This window comes from Gorilla gorilla, chromosome 3 (genome assembly GCF_029281585.2).
Source record: "Gorilla gorilla gorilla isolate KB3781 chromosome 3, NHGRI_mGorGor1-v2.1_pri, whole genome shotgun sequence".
Lineage (NCBI taxonomy): Eukaryota > Metazoa > Chordata > Mammalia > Primates > Hominidae > Gorilla > Gorilla gorilla.
Genome location: NC_073227.2, coordinates 142,496,180 through 142,514,975, shown reverse-complemented (window position 1 = coordinate 142,514,975; position 18,796 = coordinate 142,496,180). Strand labels below are relative to the sequence as shown.

The following is an 18,796-nucleotide window of genomic DNA, read 5'->3' as shown; positions in this document are numbered from 1 at the left end:
ATTTTTCCCTTCCCATTTATGTCCACCTCAACTCTAATGTAGGCACTCCATCACAACCACATAAATTGTGATTCCATAATTCAGGTTCAACCCCTGCAATCTTTTAAAAAATTATTTGTCAACTATTGTTTAAATATTCATTTATCTTAATCATTACAAATGAAATTAGGCTTTTACTAAATGCCAAGTACTAATATTGACATTATTATATCTAATCCTAACAACTCCATGAAGTTGGGTTGTTATTGTTTCTATTATCTCTACTTTTAAGAAATGAGAAAAAATTAAAGCATAGAGATGTTAAGTATATAATTTGCCCAAAGTAATTTAAATAGCAGAACTGAGTCTGATTAATGCTCCCAATAATTACAGCCCATGGTCTATCACTGTTTGAAATTACAGCTTTAACTGATCTTATTAAATTTAACTTTTGACCTGTTTTTAAACCACTCCATAATCTGGCACTATTTTATCAATCTAACTGCATTTTGTATTACTCCTGTACACAGACTAATCTGTGCTAGCAATAAATTTACCTCATTGTCCTGCAGTTTTCTCACTGCTGCTTCCCTCATTCCTTTCTCTCTGCAAAAATGTCTTCCTTTCTTCTATTTATCCAAATTTTATCAACCCTTAAAGTTACAGCTTAAGTCATGCCTATTCCAAAAGATTCTAAACCCTATCATTTCTTTCCTATCTATGAATTCTCACACACTTTTTGCATTATGGAAAACAAGTTTTAACTTTTATCATCTTAGACTTTCAAGTAGTATATATATCTACTCTGCCTACTTAGATCATAACAACTCCTTAAGAATAGAAATCAAATCTCAAATTGTTTCTATGTAATTTATAATATCTAATTCAGAGATGAATGTAAGACTCAAATGGTTTTAATTAATGATGAACTCAGAACATTAAAGCGTTAACACAAGATAAAAACATACTTAGAATCACAACATTATATGTCCACAAGAATAAGATTCCATATTTCAATCTTTTCTTACTTGAAAATGAAGAAAAGATGCTATTCTTAATGTTACTGAGGACTAGATTTCAGAAGGGTAGTGATGCCAGCAGGGCTAAGGTTTAAAATGTTAGGACTTTCACCATTTTGCAGTTCTCTGTTGGGTCCTGGTCAGTGTGCTTTATCTCTACCTTGGAGAAGCTTTGTGTTTAATGACCCACACTTACTAGAAAAAGTCACTTCAAATCAATGCAACACCATTGTGTACAGGGGCAAAGATAGTTAACTAAAATATTACTATTAGATTATTACAATATTAGTTTTTCCCAAATATGTGGACTTACCTCTTTCAATTATAAAAGCAGCCAATGAACTGCTATATTTCAGGTATTCTGAACGATTAGAAATTAGTTGATTAAATCTTTCTTTAACGATCTGTGAAATCTTTGCATATTGAATATGTCTCCCTTCTAGAAAAAAATCAAAACATAAATTTCAAGAACATTGTGCTCCTCCTAGAGCTGTCTTATTATTCTTATTATAACCTTACAATCAAATTATTTAATAATATATAGACATCTGTAAGCAAATTTATAATTTAGGTCATGACTGAGATTTCAAAGTTTTCAATTCTAAAAGAATATGAGTTATTGAGCTTTCTGGATAACATATAAAAAGATGTGTCAGTATTACATACTAGCAGACTACTGATTTATATCTGTAGAGTTTCTCTGATGATATATTCAAAAGTCATACAGGACACAAGACAATTCTTTGTTGTACAGGACTGTGCCACACTTTGCAAGATGACCAGCACCCCACTGAATGCCCTAATCATAGTGACAACCAAAATACATTCTCTTATTATTTGTCCCATTGAGAACCGCTATAAACCACTAAGCATTTAGATTCTTGATATAGTTCCATGTTCTCACTAAAAAAGACAGAAATTTTGAAAGAGGAGGAAGATAGCTCTAAGTAACCTAGGATTACCATAGAACAGTTTATAACCAAGAATATACATCAAAAGTTATCTATGGATCCTTTTTTTTTTTTTTTGAGATGGAGTCCTGCTCTGTCGCCCAGACTGGAGTGCAGTGGCATGATCTCGGCCTCCCGGGTTCAAGCGATTCTTCTGTCTCAGCCTCCCAAGTAGTTGGGACTACAAGTGTGCGCCACCATGCCCGGCTAATTTTTGTATTTTTAGTAGAGACAGGGTTTCACCATATTGGCCAGACTGGTCTTGAACTCCTGACCTCATGATCCACCCGCCTTGGCCTCACAAAGTGCTGGGATTATAGGCGTGAGCCACCGCGCCCGGCCTCATTATTTTTAATGAAGATATGGTCCAGTTAGAAACATATAGCAAAGTAGGCTGGGCGCGGTGGCTTACGCCTGTAATCCCAGTACTTTGGGAGGCTGAGGGAGGTGGATCGCTTGAGGTCAGGAGTTTGGGACCAGTCTGGTCTACATGGTGAAACCCTGTCTCTACTAAAAATGCAAAGATTAGCCAGGCGTGGTGGTGGGTGCCTGTAATCCCAGCTACTTGGGAGCCTGAGGCAGGAGAATCACTTGAACTTGGGAGGCAGAGGTTGCAGTGAGCTGAGATTGTGCCACTGCACTCCAGCCTGGGCGACAAGAGCAAAACTCCATCTCAAATAAATAAATAAATACACACACACATACATATAGCAAACCACACAGGCTGGGAAATAGTGACTACCTCTGTAACTGGCCCAACAATTTGTGGGTCTCAAACCTTTCTTCTTCAAAAGTTATAACATCCAAAACTTGTTTTTACCCATAAATTTAAAGAATTTGCTTTCCCTTTTATGACAGATATGTCTCCTGACCTAAGCCTACCAAACCTGGTATTTTTAAAAACTACATATTCTTTCTCACAGATTATCACCTGTTTTCCTGAAGTAATAGCAATCTATATTATTTGCCATCCTTGACTTAGGATTCTATCCTCTTATTCGTTAAAAATGTACACAGAAGCTGAAAGGAAAGACAAGAACCTCTTCCCATATTAAGAGATCACTGCTGTAGGACTGATCCCTCATTGCCCTCTCTTCATCAGTTCTTACAACTGTTAGGCCACACACTATATCTAACTATTGGTGGATTTTGTCTTTTGAATGGGCCTATTTTCCCTGGTCTGGTCCTTTTACTTCATGCAAGCACGCAAATGTGCAAGGCCTTTTTCCTGTCTTAGAAAGACAATGGATGCTGAATAGACATGGAACTTTTCAAATCCTAACTTGCAGGCCTGAAAATGGAAAATAAAGGCTCCTTTCCTTTTTCCTCTTACAAATACTCTAAACTTTAAAGTCTGAAGTGTGCCCACTTGGTAGTAAAAGTAAAAATTAAGAATAATTGTCTAGCTTTCAGGAGATTCATAATCTAAAAGGCAAAATATATAATAACTACCATACAATGTGAAATATGATTGTTATAATAAAATAATATTAGTTACTATTTAGTGAGTATCTATGGTGTGCTAGGCACTGATGTTAAGAATTTTACATTTATGAATTCATTTAATCCTCATGATAACCCTATAAGATAATTACCGTAATGACTATCTCATAGATGAGTAAAAAAGGTACACAGAGAAGTAACTGGTCCTAGGTCACACAACTAGTAACTTCAATTGAAGTTGCAGCTTTCTCGAGCTTGAGTGACAAATAATGGTCATTAAAACAAAATAAACAAATTATTTGAAATGAATGTGTCAAATGACCTCCAAGTATCAGAAAGCCATTGGTTTTCGTTCATGACAAGCCCACCAAAGCAAAGAATTCTAAAAAAGATGTATGAAATTGATAAAACATCTCCTTATAGGAAAAAAAAATCTTTTCTTCAATCTGTCCTCTCCATTCCTTGTTTCTTTCATTTTTAGCATAGTACAGAAAAAAATTCTTCATTTTGTAGAAGTGTGAAAGGTTTGGATGATAAAGTGTTAATGTACATTTTCATACCTATGCTTATTTTAATTATGTTGTTACTATTTTTAATTGGGCTACTCTTCTAAAGAAGAACGTCACAAAAAACTTTCCTACCATAATGTACTTTTGAAACATATGCTAGTTCAGATAAAACAACAGGTTCTGCAGGGAAAGGAGGAGGACCTGTAAACAAAACAAAAACATAAGGAAACATGAAACTTCAACATTCCAAAGAGCTGGTATTTCTTTTATTCTGTAATAAAACAGCAATCCAAAAATTTTTTTTTCCGTATTTTTGCCAACTCTGGGCCATCAAATACTCATTAGCTCAGCCCTGATAAATGTCTTTCCTATTTTGAAATTGTTTATGCAAACAAATTTCTGAGTTTCCTAATCTTATAGTACAATATTGCTTGCTTTATAATAGATGCAACATCCTGAAAAGCTGCTAAAATGAAATCCTATTTTAGATACATATAAACAACTTTCTATTTATAATACTGTGAAAAACATTTTAAATTAATGTTCTATTAAAAATTAATGAGTAAAATATATCATTTTATAAATAACACTATTTTACCAGGCCATTTTTCTAAGGGAATGCTACATTCGCAGTTTTCAATGCTTTTAGTCTCACTCTTTACAACTGCTTTTCAATTTGGTCTCCAAAGTTAGGAAGTACAGAAAAAAGTTTAAAAACCACTAAACCTGAGGGACAAAAAAAAAAAAAAAAAAAAATCAGGAAAATTTAAGGAAAAGGCTGCAGAAGCTAAGGTACCAATTAAAGTAGTCAGTTTCTCTTAAGAATCATTCATAAAGACAAAGAAAGCAAACAGAACTGCTTCTCTGGAATTAATTTTGAGGAAGACAGAAGTGAACAAAGAGTGACAATGTCACCTTAGAGCTCATACCAGTAAAAGAAAAATACTAAGTATGGTTTAGATACATAGACGCTGGACTTTTTATTTTTTTATCTGATAAGAAATTCCAGTTTTATTTATTTAGAGCACTACATCCCCCATATACCATATAGTAACAATTTATAAAGTATAATTTTTTTTCAAAAACTTTCAACTTTTTAGATACAGGAGGTACATGTGTAGGTTTGTTAAATGGGAATACTGCATGATGCTGAGGTTTAGAGTACGGATTCCATCACCTGATAGTGACCATTGTATCCAAAGGTAGTTTTTCTTTTACCCCCACCTCCCTCCACCCTTTAGTAGTCCACAGCGTCTACTGTTCCAATATTTATGGCTATATACGCTTAATGAGTAGCTCCTAATATTAACAACAAGTGAGAACTTGAGGTATTTGGTTTTACATTACTGCGTTTATTTGCTTAGGATTATGGCCTCCAGCTCCATCCATGTTGCTGCAAAGGACATGACTTTATTTTTTTAACAGCTGCATAGTAGTCCACAGTTGTGTATGTACCACACTTTCTTTATCCAATCTACCACTGATGGGCACCTGGGTTGATCTGATGTCTTTGCTGTTGTGAATAGCGCAGAGATGAACATAAGATTGCATGTGCCTTTTTGAGAGAATAATTTATTTTCTTTTGGTTATAAACCCAGTAATAGATGTTGACATTCTGGATTTTAGATAAGCAGAACTTTAAAACTCAGAGACAGATAGATTTAATTCCATGGAATGAAAATTAAAGATATTAAATCCTGTTTATTAGGCATAAATAATTTCATTAAACAAAGAAAGAAAGACTGTACAAGATGTTTTGCATTTTAAAACACCAAGTACAAGGTCAGGCATGTTGGCTCATGCTTGTAATCCCAGCACTTTGGGAGGCTGAGTTGGGCAGATCACTTGAGGCTGGGAGTTTGAGACCAGCCTGGGCAACATGGCGAAACCCTATCTTTACTAAAAATACAAAGATCAGCTGGGCATGGTGGCGCGCACCTGTAATTCCAGCTACTCAGGAGGCTGAGGCACGAGAATCACTTGAACCTGGAAGACAAAGGTTGCAGTGAGCCAAGACTGCGCCATTGCCCTCCAGTATGGGTGACAGAGAGACTCTGTCTCAAAACAAAAAACAAAAAACAAAAAACAAACAAACAAAAAAGACAAGTCCCAAGACTTATCCCCACAGCCCAACACACCGGCTGTGGCAGTCTGTGGCCAAAGGGCCTCTTCAGGCCTAAACCTGACCCATCCTTCCTCATTGGGCGGGGCTTCCCTGGAGGATCTCCAATAACTCCAGCTAGAGGCTCAGGGACAGAATTTGGATCTCCCTGGGCCTGAGCCCCTAAGTGGGAGGGGTGGCTATAGTCTCTGCGGACCAGCAGACTTAGCCTTTCTTCCTGGTAGTTCTGAGGAATCTGGGCAGCACAGAGGAGTGGGTTTCTCCACAGCGAAGCACACCCTCTCCAACAAAGGACAAAGTGCTTTGTTAAGCGGGTCCTGCTCCCCGTGCCACCCAACTGGGTGAGACACTCCAACAGGGGTTGTCAGGCACCTTATACAGGAGTGACCCTACCGGCATCAGGTTGGTGCCCCTCAAAGTCAGAGGCCCCAGAGGGAGGAGCAGGCACCCATCTTTGCTGTTCTCCAGCCTCCCTGAGTGACATCTCCAGGCACGGGAGAGAATCAGACAAATAGGGCCTGAAGTGAACCCCAACAGACTGCAGCAGCCTTACAGAAGAGGGACCTGACTATTGAAAGAAAAACAAACAAGCAGAAAGCAACAATAGCATCAACAAGAACAAAAAAGCTCCCCACAAAAACCCTATCCAAGGGTCAGCAGGCTCAAAGACTGAAACTAGACAACCTCACGAAGATGATAAAGAATCAATGAAAAAATACTGAAAACCCAAAAGGCCAGAGTGCCTCTTCTACAAATGATCACGATGTCTCTCCATCAAGGGCACATAACTGAATGGAGGATCACATGGACAAATTGACAGAAGTAGGATTCAGAAGATGGGTAACAAAAAACTTCTAACCCAATGCAAAGAAGCAAGCTAAGAACCTTGGTAAAAGGATAGAGGAATTGCTAAGTAGAATAACCAGTGTAGAGAGGAACATAAACTACCTGATGGAGCTGAAAAACACTGCATGAGAACTTTGTGAACCATACACAAGTATCAACAGCTGAATTGACTAAGCAGAGAAAAGGATATCAGAATTTGAAGACCACCTTACTGAAATAAGACATGCAAACAAGAATAGACAAAAAAATGAAAATGAATGAACAAAGACTCTAACATGGGACTTCATAAAAAGACCAAACCTATGATTGACTGGAGTACCAGAAGGAGACAGAGAGAATGGAAACAAGCTGGAAAACACACTTCAGGATGTTATCCAGGAGAACTTCCACAACCTAGCAAGACAGGACAACGTGCAAATTCAGGAAATACAGAAAACACCATTAAGATACTGCACAAGAAGATCAACCCCAAGACACATAATCATCAGATTCTCTAAGGCTGAAATGAAGGAAAAACTCTTAAGGGCAGCCAGAAAGAAAGGCCAGGTCACCTACAAAGGGAAACTCTTCAGACTAACAGGGGACCTCTCAGCAGAAACTCTGCTAGCCAGAAGAGATTGGGGGCCAATATTCAACATTCTTAAACAAAAGAATTATCAACCCAGAATTTCACATCCAGCCAAACTAAGCTTCATAAGTGAAGAAGAAATAAAATCCTTTTCAGAGAAACAAATGCTGAGGGATTTCATTACCACCAGATGTGCCCTGCAAGAACTCCTGAAAGAAGCACTAAATATGGAAATGAAAAATCAGAAACAGCCACTGCAAAAACACACCAAAATATAAAGACCAATGACACTATGAATAAACTAGTGCATCAACTAGTGTGCAAAATAACCAAATAGCATCATGATGACAGGATCAAATTCACACATAACAACACTAACCTTAAATGTCAATGGGCTAAATGCCCCAATTAAAGCACACAGACTGGCACACTGGGTAAGGAGTCAAGACCCATTGGTGTGATGTATTCAGGAGATCCATCTTATGTGCAAAGACACACACAGGCTCAAAATAAAGGGATGGAGGAAAATCTACCAAGTAAATGGAAAGCGAAAAAAGTAGAGGTTGCAATCCTAGTCTCCGACAAAACAGACTTTAAACCAACAAAGATCAAAAAAGACAAAGGAGGGCATTACCTAATGGTAAAGGGAACAATTCACCAAGAAGAGCTAACTATTCTAAATATATATGCACCCAATACAGGAGCACCCAGATTCATAAAGCAAGTTCTTAGAAACCTACAAAGAGACTTAAAGTCCCACACAATAATAGTGGGAGACTTTAACACCACACTGTCAGTATTAGATCAATGAGACAGATAATTAACAAGCATATTCAGGATTTGAACTCAGCTCTGGATCAAGTGGACCTGGCAGACATCTACAGAATTCTCCACCCCAAGTCAACAGAATATACATTCTTCTCAGTGCCACGTGGCACTTAATTCTAAAATGGACCATGTAATTGGAAGTAAAACACTCAGCAAATGCAAAAGAACTGAAATCCTAACAAAGTCTCTCAGACTACAGTGCAATAAAATTAGAACTCAGGATTAAGAAACTCACTCAAAACCACACAATTTATTGGAAATTGAACAACTGTTCCTGAATGACTCCTGGGTAAATAATGAAATTAAGGCAGAAATCAAGAAGTTCTTTGAAACCAATGAGAACAAAGAGACAATGTACCAGAATCTCTGGGACACAGCTAAAGTAGTGTTAAGAGGGAAATTTATAGCACTAAATGCCCACATCAGAAAGCTAGAAAGATCTGATATTGATACCCGAACATCAATTAAAAGAGCTTCGGAGGCAAGAGTAAACTAATCCAAAAGCTAGCAGAAGACAAGAAATAACTAAGATCAGAGCAGAACTGAAGGAGACAGAGACATGAAAAACCCTCCAAAAAAAATCGAATCCAGAAGCTGTTTTTTTTCTTTGAAACAAATTAACAAAATAGACTGCTAGCTAGACTAATAAAGAAGAAGAGAAAAGAATCAAATAGACACAATAAAAAATGATAAAGGGGATATCACCACTGACCCCACAGAAATACAAACTATCATCAGAGAATGCTACAAACACCTCTACACAAATAAACTAGAAAATCTGGAAGAAATAGATAAATTCCTGGATGCATACAACCTCCCAAGACTAAACGAGGAAGAAGTCAAATCCCTGAATAGACCAATAACAAGCTCTGAAATTGAGGCAGCAATTAGTAGTCTACCAACCAAAAAAAAGTCCAGGACCAGATGGATTCACAGCTGAATTCTACCAGAAATACAAAGAGGAGCTGGTACCATTCCTTCTGAAACTATTCCAAACAATTGAAAAGGAAGGACTCCTCCCTAACTCATTTTATGAAGCCAGCATCATCCTGATACTAAAACCAGGAAAAGACACAACAAAAAAGGAAAACTTCAGGCCAATATACCCGATGAACATCAATGGGAAAATCTTCAATGATACTGGCAAATGAAATCCAGCAGCACATCAAAAAACTTATTCATCACAATCAAGTCGGCTTCATCCCTGGAATGCAAGGCTGGTTCAACATACACAAATCAATAAATGTAATCCATCATATACACAGAACCAAAGACAAAAACCACATGACTATCTTAATATATGCAGAAAAGGCCTTTGATAAAATTCAACATCCTTTCATGTTAAGAACTCTCAGCCGGGCGCAGTGGCTCATGCCTGTAATCCCAGCACTCTGGTAGGCCAAGGCGGGTGGATCACGAGGTCAGGAGATCAAGACCATCCTGGCTAACACGGTAAAACCCTGTTTCTACTAAAAACACAAAAAATTAGCTGGGCGCGGTGGCGGGCGCCTGTAGTCCCAGCTACTCCGGAGGCTCAGGCAGGAGAATGGCGTGAACCCAGGACGCAGAGCTTGCAGTGAGCCGAGATCATGCCACTGCACTCCAGCCCGGGCAACAGAGCAAGACTCCGTCTCAAAAAAAAACAAAAAAACAAAACAAAAAAACCTCTCAATATGTAAGGTATTGATGGAACATGTCTCAAAATAATAAGAGCTATTTATGACAAACCAAAGCCAATATAATATTGAATGGGCAAAAGCTGGAAGCATTCCCTTTGGGCACAAGACAAGGATGCCCTCTCTCACCACTCCTATTCAACATAGTTTTGGAAGTTCTGGCCAGGGCAATCAGGGAAGAGAAAGAAATAAAAGGTATTCAAATAGGAAGAGAGGAAGTCAATTTGTCTCTGTTTGTAGACGACATGATTTTGTATTTAGAAAACCCCATCTTTTCAGCCCCAAAACTTCCTGAATTGATAAGCAACTTCAGCAAAGTCTCAGGATACAAAATCAATGTGCAAAAATCACAAGCATTCCTTTACACCAACAGTAGGCAAGCAGAGAGCCAAAGCACGAATAAACTCCCATTCGAAATCACTACAAAGAGAATAAAATACCTAGGAATACAACTAACAAGGAATGTGAAGGACCTCTTCAAGAAGAACTACAAACCACTGCTCGGGGAAATAAGAGGGGACACAAACAAATGGAAAAACATTCCATCCTCATGGATAGAAGAATCAATATTGTGAAAATGGCCATAATGCCCAAACTAATTTATAGATTCAATGCTACTTTCGCAACTACCATTGACATTCTTCACAGAATTACAAAAAACTATTTTAAATTTCATATGAAATCAAAGAAGACCCCATATAGCCAAGACAATCCTAAGCAAAAAGAACAAAGCTGGAGGCATCATGCTACCTGACTTCAAACTATACTACAAGACTACAGTAACCAAAACAGCATGGTGCTGGCACCAAAACGGACATGTAGACCATTGGAGCAGAATAGATACCTCAGAAATAACTCCACACATCTACAACCATCTGATCTTCGACAAACTGAACAAAAACAAGCAATAGGGAAAGGATCTCCTATTCAGTAAATGGTGCTGGGAAAACTGGCTGGCCATATGCAGAAAATGGAAAATGTACCCCTTCCTTACACCTTATACAAAAATTAACTCAAGATGGATTAAAGACTTAAATGTAAAATCCAAAACCATAAAAACCCTAGCAGAAAACCTAGGCAATACCATTCAGGACACAGGCATGGGCAAAGACTTCATGTTAAAAACACTAAAAGCGATTGCAACAAAAGCCAAAATTGACAAATGTGATCTAATTAAACTGAAGAGCTTCTGCACAGCAAAAGAAACTATGATCAAACAGGCAACCTACAAAATGGGAGAAAATTTTTGCAATCTACACATCTGACAAAGGTCTAATATCCAGAATTTACAAGGAACTTAAACATATTTACAAGAAAAAAACAATCCCATCAAAAAGTGGGCAACAGATATGAACAGACACTTCTCAAAAGAAGACATTTATGCGGCCAACAAACATATGAAAAAAGCAAGCTCAATATCACTGATCATCAGAGAAATGCAAATCAAAACCACAATGAGATACCATCTCATGCCAGTCAGAATGGCTATTACTAAAAAGTCAGGAAACAATAGATGCTGGTGAGGCTGTGGAGAAATAGGAATGCTTTTATACTATTGGTGGGAATGTAAATTAGTTTAACCATTGTGGAGGACAGCATGGTGATTCTTCAAGGATCTAGAACCAGAAATACCGTTTGACCCAGCAATACCATTATTGGATATATATCCAAAGGAATATAAATCATTCTACTATAAAGACACATGCACACGTATGTTTACTGCAGCACTATTTACAATAGCAAAGACATGGAACCAACCCAAATGGCCATCAATGATAGAATGGATAAAGAAAATATGGTACATTTACACCATGGAATACTATGCGGCCATAAAAAGGAATGAGATCATGTCCTTTGAAGGGACATGGATGAAGCCAGAAGCCATCATCCTCAGCAAACTAACACAGGAACAGAAAACCAAATACTGAAGTTCTCACTCATAAGTGGGAGCTGAACATTGAGAACACATGGACACAGAGAGGGGAACAACACACACCAGGGCCTTTTAGGGGGTGGGAGTTGAGGGAGGGAACAGAGGACAGGTTAACAGGTAAAGCGAACTGCCATGGCACATGTATACCTATGTAACAAACTGGCATGTTCTGCACACGTATCCTTTAAAAAAACAAACAAACTACATCAGTCCAGGTGCAGTGGCTCATGCCTATAATCCCAGCACTTTGGGAGGCCAAGGTGGGAGGATCACTTGAGGTCAGGAGTTCAAGACCAGCCTGGCCAACATGGTGAAACCCCATCTCTACTAAAAATACAAAAATTAGCCGAGTGTGGTGGCAGGCACCTATAATCCCAGCTACTAGGGAGGCTGAGGAATGAGAATCACTTGAACCCGGGAGGTGGAGGTTGCAGTGAGCAGAGATCGCACCACTGCACTCCAGCCTGGGTGACAGAGTGAGACTCTGTCTCAAACAAAACAAAACGAAAAACACTACATAAAAAAACCATGTGCAAAATATTAAAGAAGATATACATGAAAAATAATTTTAAAACAGTGATGAGCTCAAAATTTTGAAAAAAACTAAAGTTTTAAAAGTTTTATGTTGTGAATAAGAAGGAGAAGACTAGAAAAATTGTTAATAGAGAAAAGAAATGAATACTGAACTCTTATCTTCTACATCCTTTCATAACACAAATAGATGTTTAAACTCAGCTGTCTACAGTAGAAAAAATAAAGAAGAAACTCTAGCTCACTATAGGGAAAAAGATGACCTTATTATTTTTTCAGGCTCTAGCCCAAGACAGAATATATCGTTAAAGAACTTTTAGTTGTAATTAAGGCACCATTGGCACTTTTTGGAGAAAACAATAATGAATATAGAAGTGCCGACAGCAGAGATGGGTAAATGCTGCCTTAGTTTTCAAAGTAGTGGCAGTAGACATGGTTAAATGCCACCTTAATTTTTATGAAGGAGGGAAAAAAATAAATGTTTAGAAACTAAAGTTTGCAGACCAGTGGGCAAAACATTTGCTAGCCCTACATAAACATTTTGAAAGCTATTAGGGAAAAGGCAGGAGAAACTAATCATCAATATATTTTTCTCACAATTTAACTGGATGCTTAGGAAATTCTATAGGTATGTTTTAACTTGAGTTCAACAAAGTATTTTAAATACTTTGTAATTTGATTGTGTATTCTTCAGTAGGCACTGGTTAAGGACTTTGCATGCATTATTTATCTAATCCTAATGACAACCCTAGAAGGTATAACTATCACTGTCTCCCCTCTCCAAATAAAACAGGTTTAGAGGGCAAACAACTTGTCAGCATAGGGTCAATATTCCAACCTGAGCAATCGAATTCTGGAGTTCACACACTTAACCTATTTGCTATGCTACCTTAGGCCATTTTCTCAAGTAATTCTACCATTTACTGAATTTAACACAAACTTCACAAATGCTGAATTTAAAACCTCTAAGTATTAAATGTACAGTATTACATTCATAATAAGAATCTAACAAATTACACAGAAAACTATATTTTAGGACTTAATCTGTCAATTAACAATCTGACAAGTTACTGGACAGTTTAGCAACATGATTATACCTTTCAGTGCTGAAATATGCAAGAGCATTTTAACTACTATTAAATACATCAGTGGACAGCAACTGAAATAAATTATTCAAATCCTGCAACTTCTATCTTGTAGCTGCCAAGTAACTCTCATTAACATAAATCTTTCAGGTGATTCCTTTTGAAAAATGATACCTCTTATAAATACTTTATAATCAAGAGTATTTACCTGATGTTTCTAAAATTCGTGGTTCAGGTTCATCCAGTTGTAGAAGCTCATCAAGAGCTAATTTTGCTGCATTGGATCTAGACTCCTTTTTATTTTGTCCCAGTCCAGTCTTGTACTGAATACCATCCACCACAGCACAAAAGGCAAAATATGGTCCCATAACATTACCTTGAAAAAGAACTCAGAATGAATGCTACAATAATTTTTATTATCTTCTTGCAAACAATGTATGTACATAGGAAAACATTCCAGTACAAAAATTCTCAAAAACTACCTCATAAACACCAACTTTACAAGTCCTTTTGTAGGACCAATAGGAGTTAAACTAAAACTGAATGGGCATCTGAACTAACTCTGAGGATTCAAGCAGCTTAGGCCAGCTCCAGATTCAGTGTGAGCAATAGGGCCAGTAGTAGAGTACTGATCACACGTGGAGTAACAGTGAGTGTCTAGTATAATGCCTGGCAATGGTAAACACTCCACTATCTGTCAAACGGCCAGTGAGAGATAAAATGTGGAGATTTCACGTAACATCTCACATCTTTAAAACTTAAATACAAACGTCTTTAAAACTTTAAAACAAAGAAAGCTGAATTTCCCCCACCCCTTGGATTGCCCTAATACACTTTTAAGCTCCAGAATATAAGAGATCTCTTTGAAGAAACCCTGTGTACTATCAGGGCGTTATAAGCAACTCAACCCATTACAGCTGTGAAGGTTGGGGAGTGGGAGAGGAGGTGGGGAGAGAGAGGAAGAGAAAACCAAAACATAATGATAAACTAAAGAATTAAACTGAATGTCCAGTCATCACAATTTATTTACTTAGCTTTTATATTTGGATAAAAAATGAAATAGAATTGTCTTGTCTCCCGTATTTACAGGTCAAAGATTCTTCTGTTTGAGGTTTTGCTTGTTAGTATTTAGACTTTAGGAGGCCTTTAGGAATCTGACTCTCCACTCTTTGGTTATAGATGGCTACATACAATGCTGCCACACATAAACCCCACTATCTTATTTCCTCACATACTCACAATTATATTACATTAACTCTTTAATATGTACATCTAGGTTTTACAAGCAACTCCTGACTGCTTCTGGGTAAACTGCTTTCCCCATAACATCTCAGACTTCAGTTTCCCAAGTTCCTTTCTTCATGATCACCTGGGTTCCAATCCAGGTTTACTAAATCAGAGAGCATTTTGTATAATCAACAAGTGGCCCAGATGATTCTTATGTATATTACACATCTTGGCTGGGTGCACTGGCTCACACTCATAATCCCATCACTTTGGGAGGCTGAGGTTGGAGGATCTCTTGATGCCAGGAGTTCGAGGTCAGCCTAGGCAATATAGTGAGACTCCTTCTCTACAGGACATTTTGAAAATTAGCCAGGCCTGGTGGTGGATGCCTGCAGCAGTCTTAGCTAATTGGGAGGCTGGGGTGGGAGGATCACCACTGCACTCCAGCCTGGATAACAGAGTGAGAGCCTCTATCTAAAGAAAAAAAAAGATATTTTACCTAAAATTTATTAGTAAGTCTTCTGTGTCAGAATGTGGAGCCTTTAAGCTTCAGCCTGTTTATAACTCGGGTTCTCAAACTTCAGTGTAAATCTAAATCACACATAGAGCTATTAAAAAATTCTGACACTGTGGTTTCACTACCAAACACACTGGATTATTGAACTATATACTTTGAGCATAAAATGTACACCATTAACAACCAACAGGTCATGTTTTTTAGTAGTTTTTGCTCAGAGCAGTGAAGATTTCTCCTGATCATTTATTTTTTCTTACAATGACCAACAGTTTGCATTTTCCAAGAGCAGTGTGAGATTACTGGAGGAAAGCTAACTAGTTACACGGAAATTAAGTCCACCTTCTACATTACCACCACCATCTACGTTAAGATACTATTTCTGTCACCTGTTAGTTTACTGGTACTCCACCTAAAACAACAGACTGAAACTTGATGTCGCTGTGACTATCTTTACTAAAATCTTGACATGTTAAAGTTATTTAGCAAAGATGTTAGCTTTGAGATCCATATTGGCAAGTTAGCACCAGGAAAATTAAAGAAAAAACCTAACTACTCGTGTGTGTGTACAAACACACACACATGTACATATACACAAAGTTTTTAAAATTTAAAATTTTAAGCTGTCAATGCCTCTTAAGAGCACTTATCCTTCCACTTTCCTAAAATCTTCCTAATCATTGGCTATAATGTGAAGAGATCAGAAACTACTTTCTGCATTTTCCTTATCTGTACTCGTGTAGCCTTTCACAGGCACAGCATGGTTACAGATTATTCTGTTTGGGGAGTTTAAGAGAGAATTGAGAAAACTGTAACAGACTAGTCTGCAGACAAAGTACCAATCATATAATCTAATGCTTGAGTTTCAGAAGGCAAATTTGACCTTAACTTTTCTTAATCATCCTCACAGAATCCTTCTCATAAAATAATCATAGTCCAAATATTTAACATCTTTACAAAAGCATGTTTATGATACAAGAAGTAATTACACCCCAAAATAGTCCATGAGACTAATTTCCATTCAGCTAGCGACACATAAGAAAATTACAATTCAATGATTATAAAACTTTGGTATATGTGAGTTATTTGTAGAGGCTGCAAAGGCTAAAGAAGTGTGAACATAAACATTTAAGTATTCTTGTGAAAACATACAATCAGTTACCTAACTCCAATATTAGAAGAAAGAACTAAATTTAGCACAATTATTTTGCTATACTTTTCGTTTTGTTTTTGAGACAAATACAATTTCACACTTGCCTGTTGTCACAGTTTCCTTAAGGTCAAGCTGAACTCGCTGCATTTGTGCAAACTGGTGCAAGGCTGACACAGGATTTATCTCTCCACGTTTGTATTTCATTATAAATTCCTTAGGTATTTTTTTTGGAGGAAGGACAGGATTTGAAATAGATGAAAGATTCTTGGAAAGCAACGGTTCTGGAAAATTACCTAAAAACAAATGTTGTACTTGTCAATTTGGTTTAAAACAAACAAACAAAAATGAGCAAAAGCAATAAATCCTCCCCGAAATGGAAGGTTGTCCCAGATACACTTCACCATACGTTTTCCTTAAGTTTCTACTAAACAATTTTGGCACACATGAAAAGCACCACATGTTATTGCATCTATCGAGTACTAAGACTATTTTGCAAAAAGGTAATATCAACATGTCATTATTAAGTGATATCAAGGGTCATGGAATTTTAGTGATGTCAGGGTCTCCAGAAACCAAGCAATTTTTACAGATAATATCACTAAGGCCTAGAATACAGAAAGACACAGATCTGGGACTAAAACGTAGCTTCTGGCTCCTATCCACTCATTTTCTCACTGGATTCCACCGAATTTTAAAGTATGTTTGCCCCTGCTTTATACTTAACACTACGCTAAGTGCTATGTGGAATACAGACCAGTGTAAGTCCAGTATCTTCCCTTGCGCCTCACCTCAGAAAGGCAAGCCACACTTGAAGGGGGGGGGGGGTTGAACAGTCAAGGTGGTAACAGATGGTTAAACGAGGGCACAGGTAAAGAGCTCTACAGGCCTCCTCCAAATGTTGAGTCAGATGCCAGCTCCAGGTACACGGCCATGGGTAAATGTCTATACAACCACGAAACCTTTAAACCAGAGACTCGACAGAACTTACTGGCCATCCTAGAATCTTAAAGAACTGACTCATTGTTACAAATGAAAAAAGTCGTACCCGTTACTTGCGTAACCTTGGATGCCATCTTGGACAGGCCGTAACTTTCTGAGGACCATCCTGTGGGTGTAGTTATCGTCTTAGTAGCTGGTTGAACTGGCAGATTCTTTTTCAGCATCTGGGCAAAGCTGGGGACCTGCGAACTCTGAAACCAATGATTGTTGCTAGCCATTTTCTCACCTAGAGGTCACGATAAAATTGGCAGAAAACAAGACAAAACGCTATGTAAACTGAAAATATTTACTCCAAACCCCCCCCCCCCCGTTATTTCCATAAATGGCCTTGGCACATATTCAGATGACTAGAGTCAAATCCCTCTTGAACTGATCTCACGACTGCTTTTTGAGTTTTCATAGACACGGACCTCTTCTCTCCTGAATCCCTTCCCTAAACCTCTGCTACAAAGGAGGAAAGAAGGTACAGAGAGAAGTCCCTGTAAAAGACCTTAAAACTACTCAGGAGTTAGGGAAGATATTAGCAAGGTCAGGAAAAAAGAAAAAAAGAAAGAAAAATCAGCTCGTCGGTGGCCTCCTGAGTCCTGGCCCAACCCCTACCCACCAAAGTTGTCCTTCCTGCCCTCTATGTGGGAATACGGGCAGCTGCTGCTGCGCCTCAGGCCGGGGGCTCGCAGGCGGCCGCCGCCGCCGTTGCTCCCACCTCCCGGTCTCAACCTCTCGCTTCAGGCCGCTCTGCGCGAGGTTCACACGGTCAGGGCCGCATCTTTCAAAAGAGGGCTCGCGGTGCCCCTGCAGGACCCGGGCTTGCGCCCCCGCGCCCTGCTTCGTCCAATCACTAACCGTCTCGGAGGCCGGCGCTCTTCCGCCCGCGCTTGCGCCAGCGTCGTGCAGCCGCGCTCCGCGTCTTGCGTCACCTAGGGAAGAGACGCCGACCATCGCAGGCGTTCGAGGCCTGGGTGACTCTGTTCTCCGAACACAAGGACCGGGTCCAACTGGCCGCCTTCCCCTTTTGGAGAAGCCAGGTAAAATCGCGCAGTTCAGCCTCCTCCCTTACTGTCCCGTGCCCCCCTACAGCCCTGACAGAGCACTGTAGGGATGATTATTTATACTGCAGTTGTCTATGCCTGGGGCCTCCTTCCCCAGAGCGGTTGAAGGCTGCCCAAGGGGTACCTGCGTGAGGGTTGTTTCAAGAAAATCCCTCATTTCATCCACAATCGCAATCTGAGAAGGTGCCCATGGGGAAGGCTTGGCCTCCACGGTGGCCTTCCTGTTTACAGAAAAACTACCTCACACGTCCTGAAGCTTGGCCAGTGAGAGAACAATCATGAAAACAGATGGAGTCTTTGAGAGCAAATGGCTCTGCTATCCGGATGACAAATCCAGTGTGGATGTTTTCAATTCTTTGCTCTCC

General features: G+C 38.7%; 1 protein-coding gene across 8 annotated transcripts in view; it reads right to left on the bottom strand.

Moving 5' to 3' along the window:
• Positions 1-18,373, bottom strand: part of ADAD1 (adenosine deaminase domain containing 1) — a 50,491-nt gene extending 32,118 nt beyond the window's left edge. Inside the window, exons 1-6 of one of the 8 annotated variants that reach the window (XM_055385639.2) lie at positions 18,226-18,373; positions 17,429-17,608; positions 16,488-16,676; positions 13,698-13,865; positions 4,033-4,101; positions 1,312-1,437 (exon numbers count right to left, since the gene is read on the bottom strand). In XM_055385639.2, coding sequence (XP_055241614.1) covers positions 1,312-1,437; positions 4,033-4,101; positions 13,698-13,865; positions 16,488-16,676; positions 17,429-17,600 — 724 coding nt within the window. In that variant the 5' untranslated portion in view covers positions 17,601-17,608; positions 18,226-18,373. Of the gene's footprint in view, positions 1-1,311; positions 1,438-4,032; positions 4,102-13,697; positions 13,866-16,487; positions 16,677-17,428; positions 17,609-17,986 lie in introns of all 8 variants that reach the window. The other 7 variants (XM_031010087.3, XM_031010091.3, XM_031010088.3 and 4 more) reach the window with 7 other exon arrangements.
• Between the last annotated feature and the right edge of the window lie 423 nt (positions 18,374-18,796).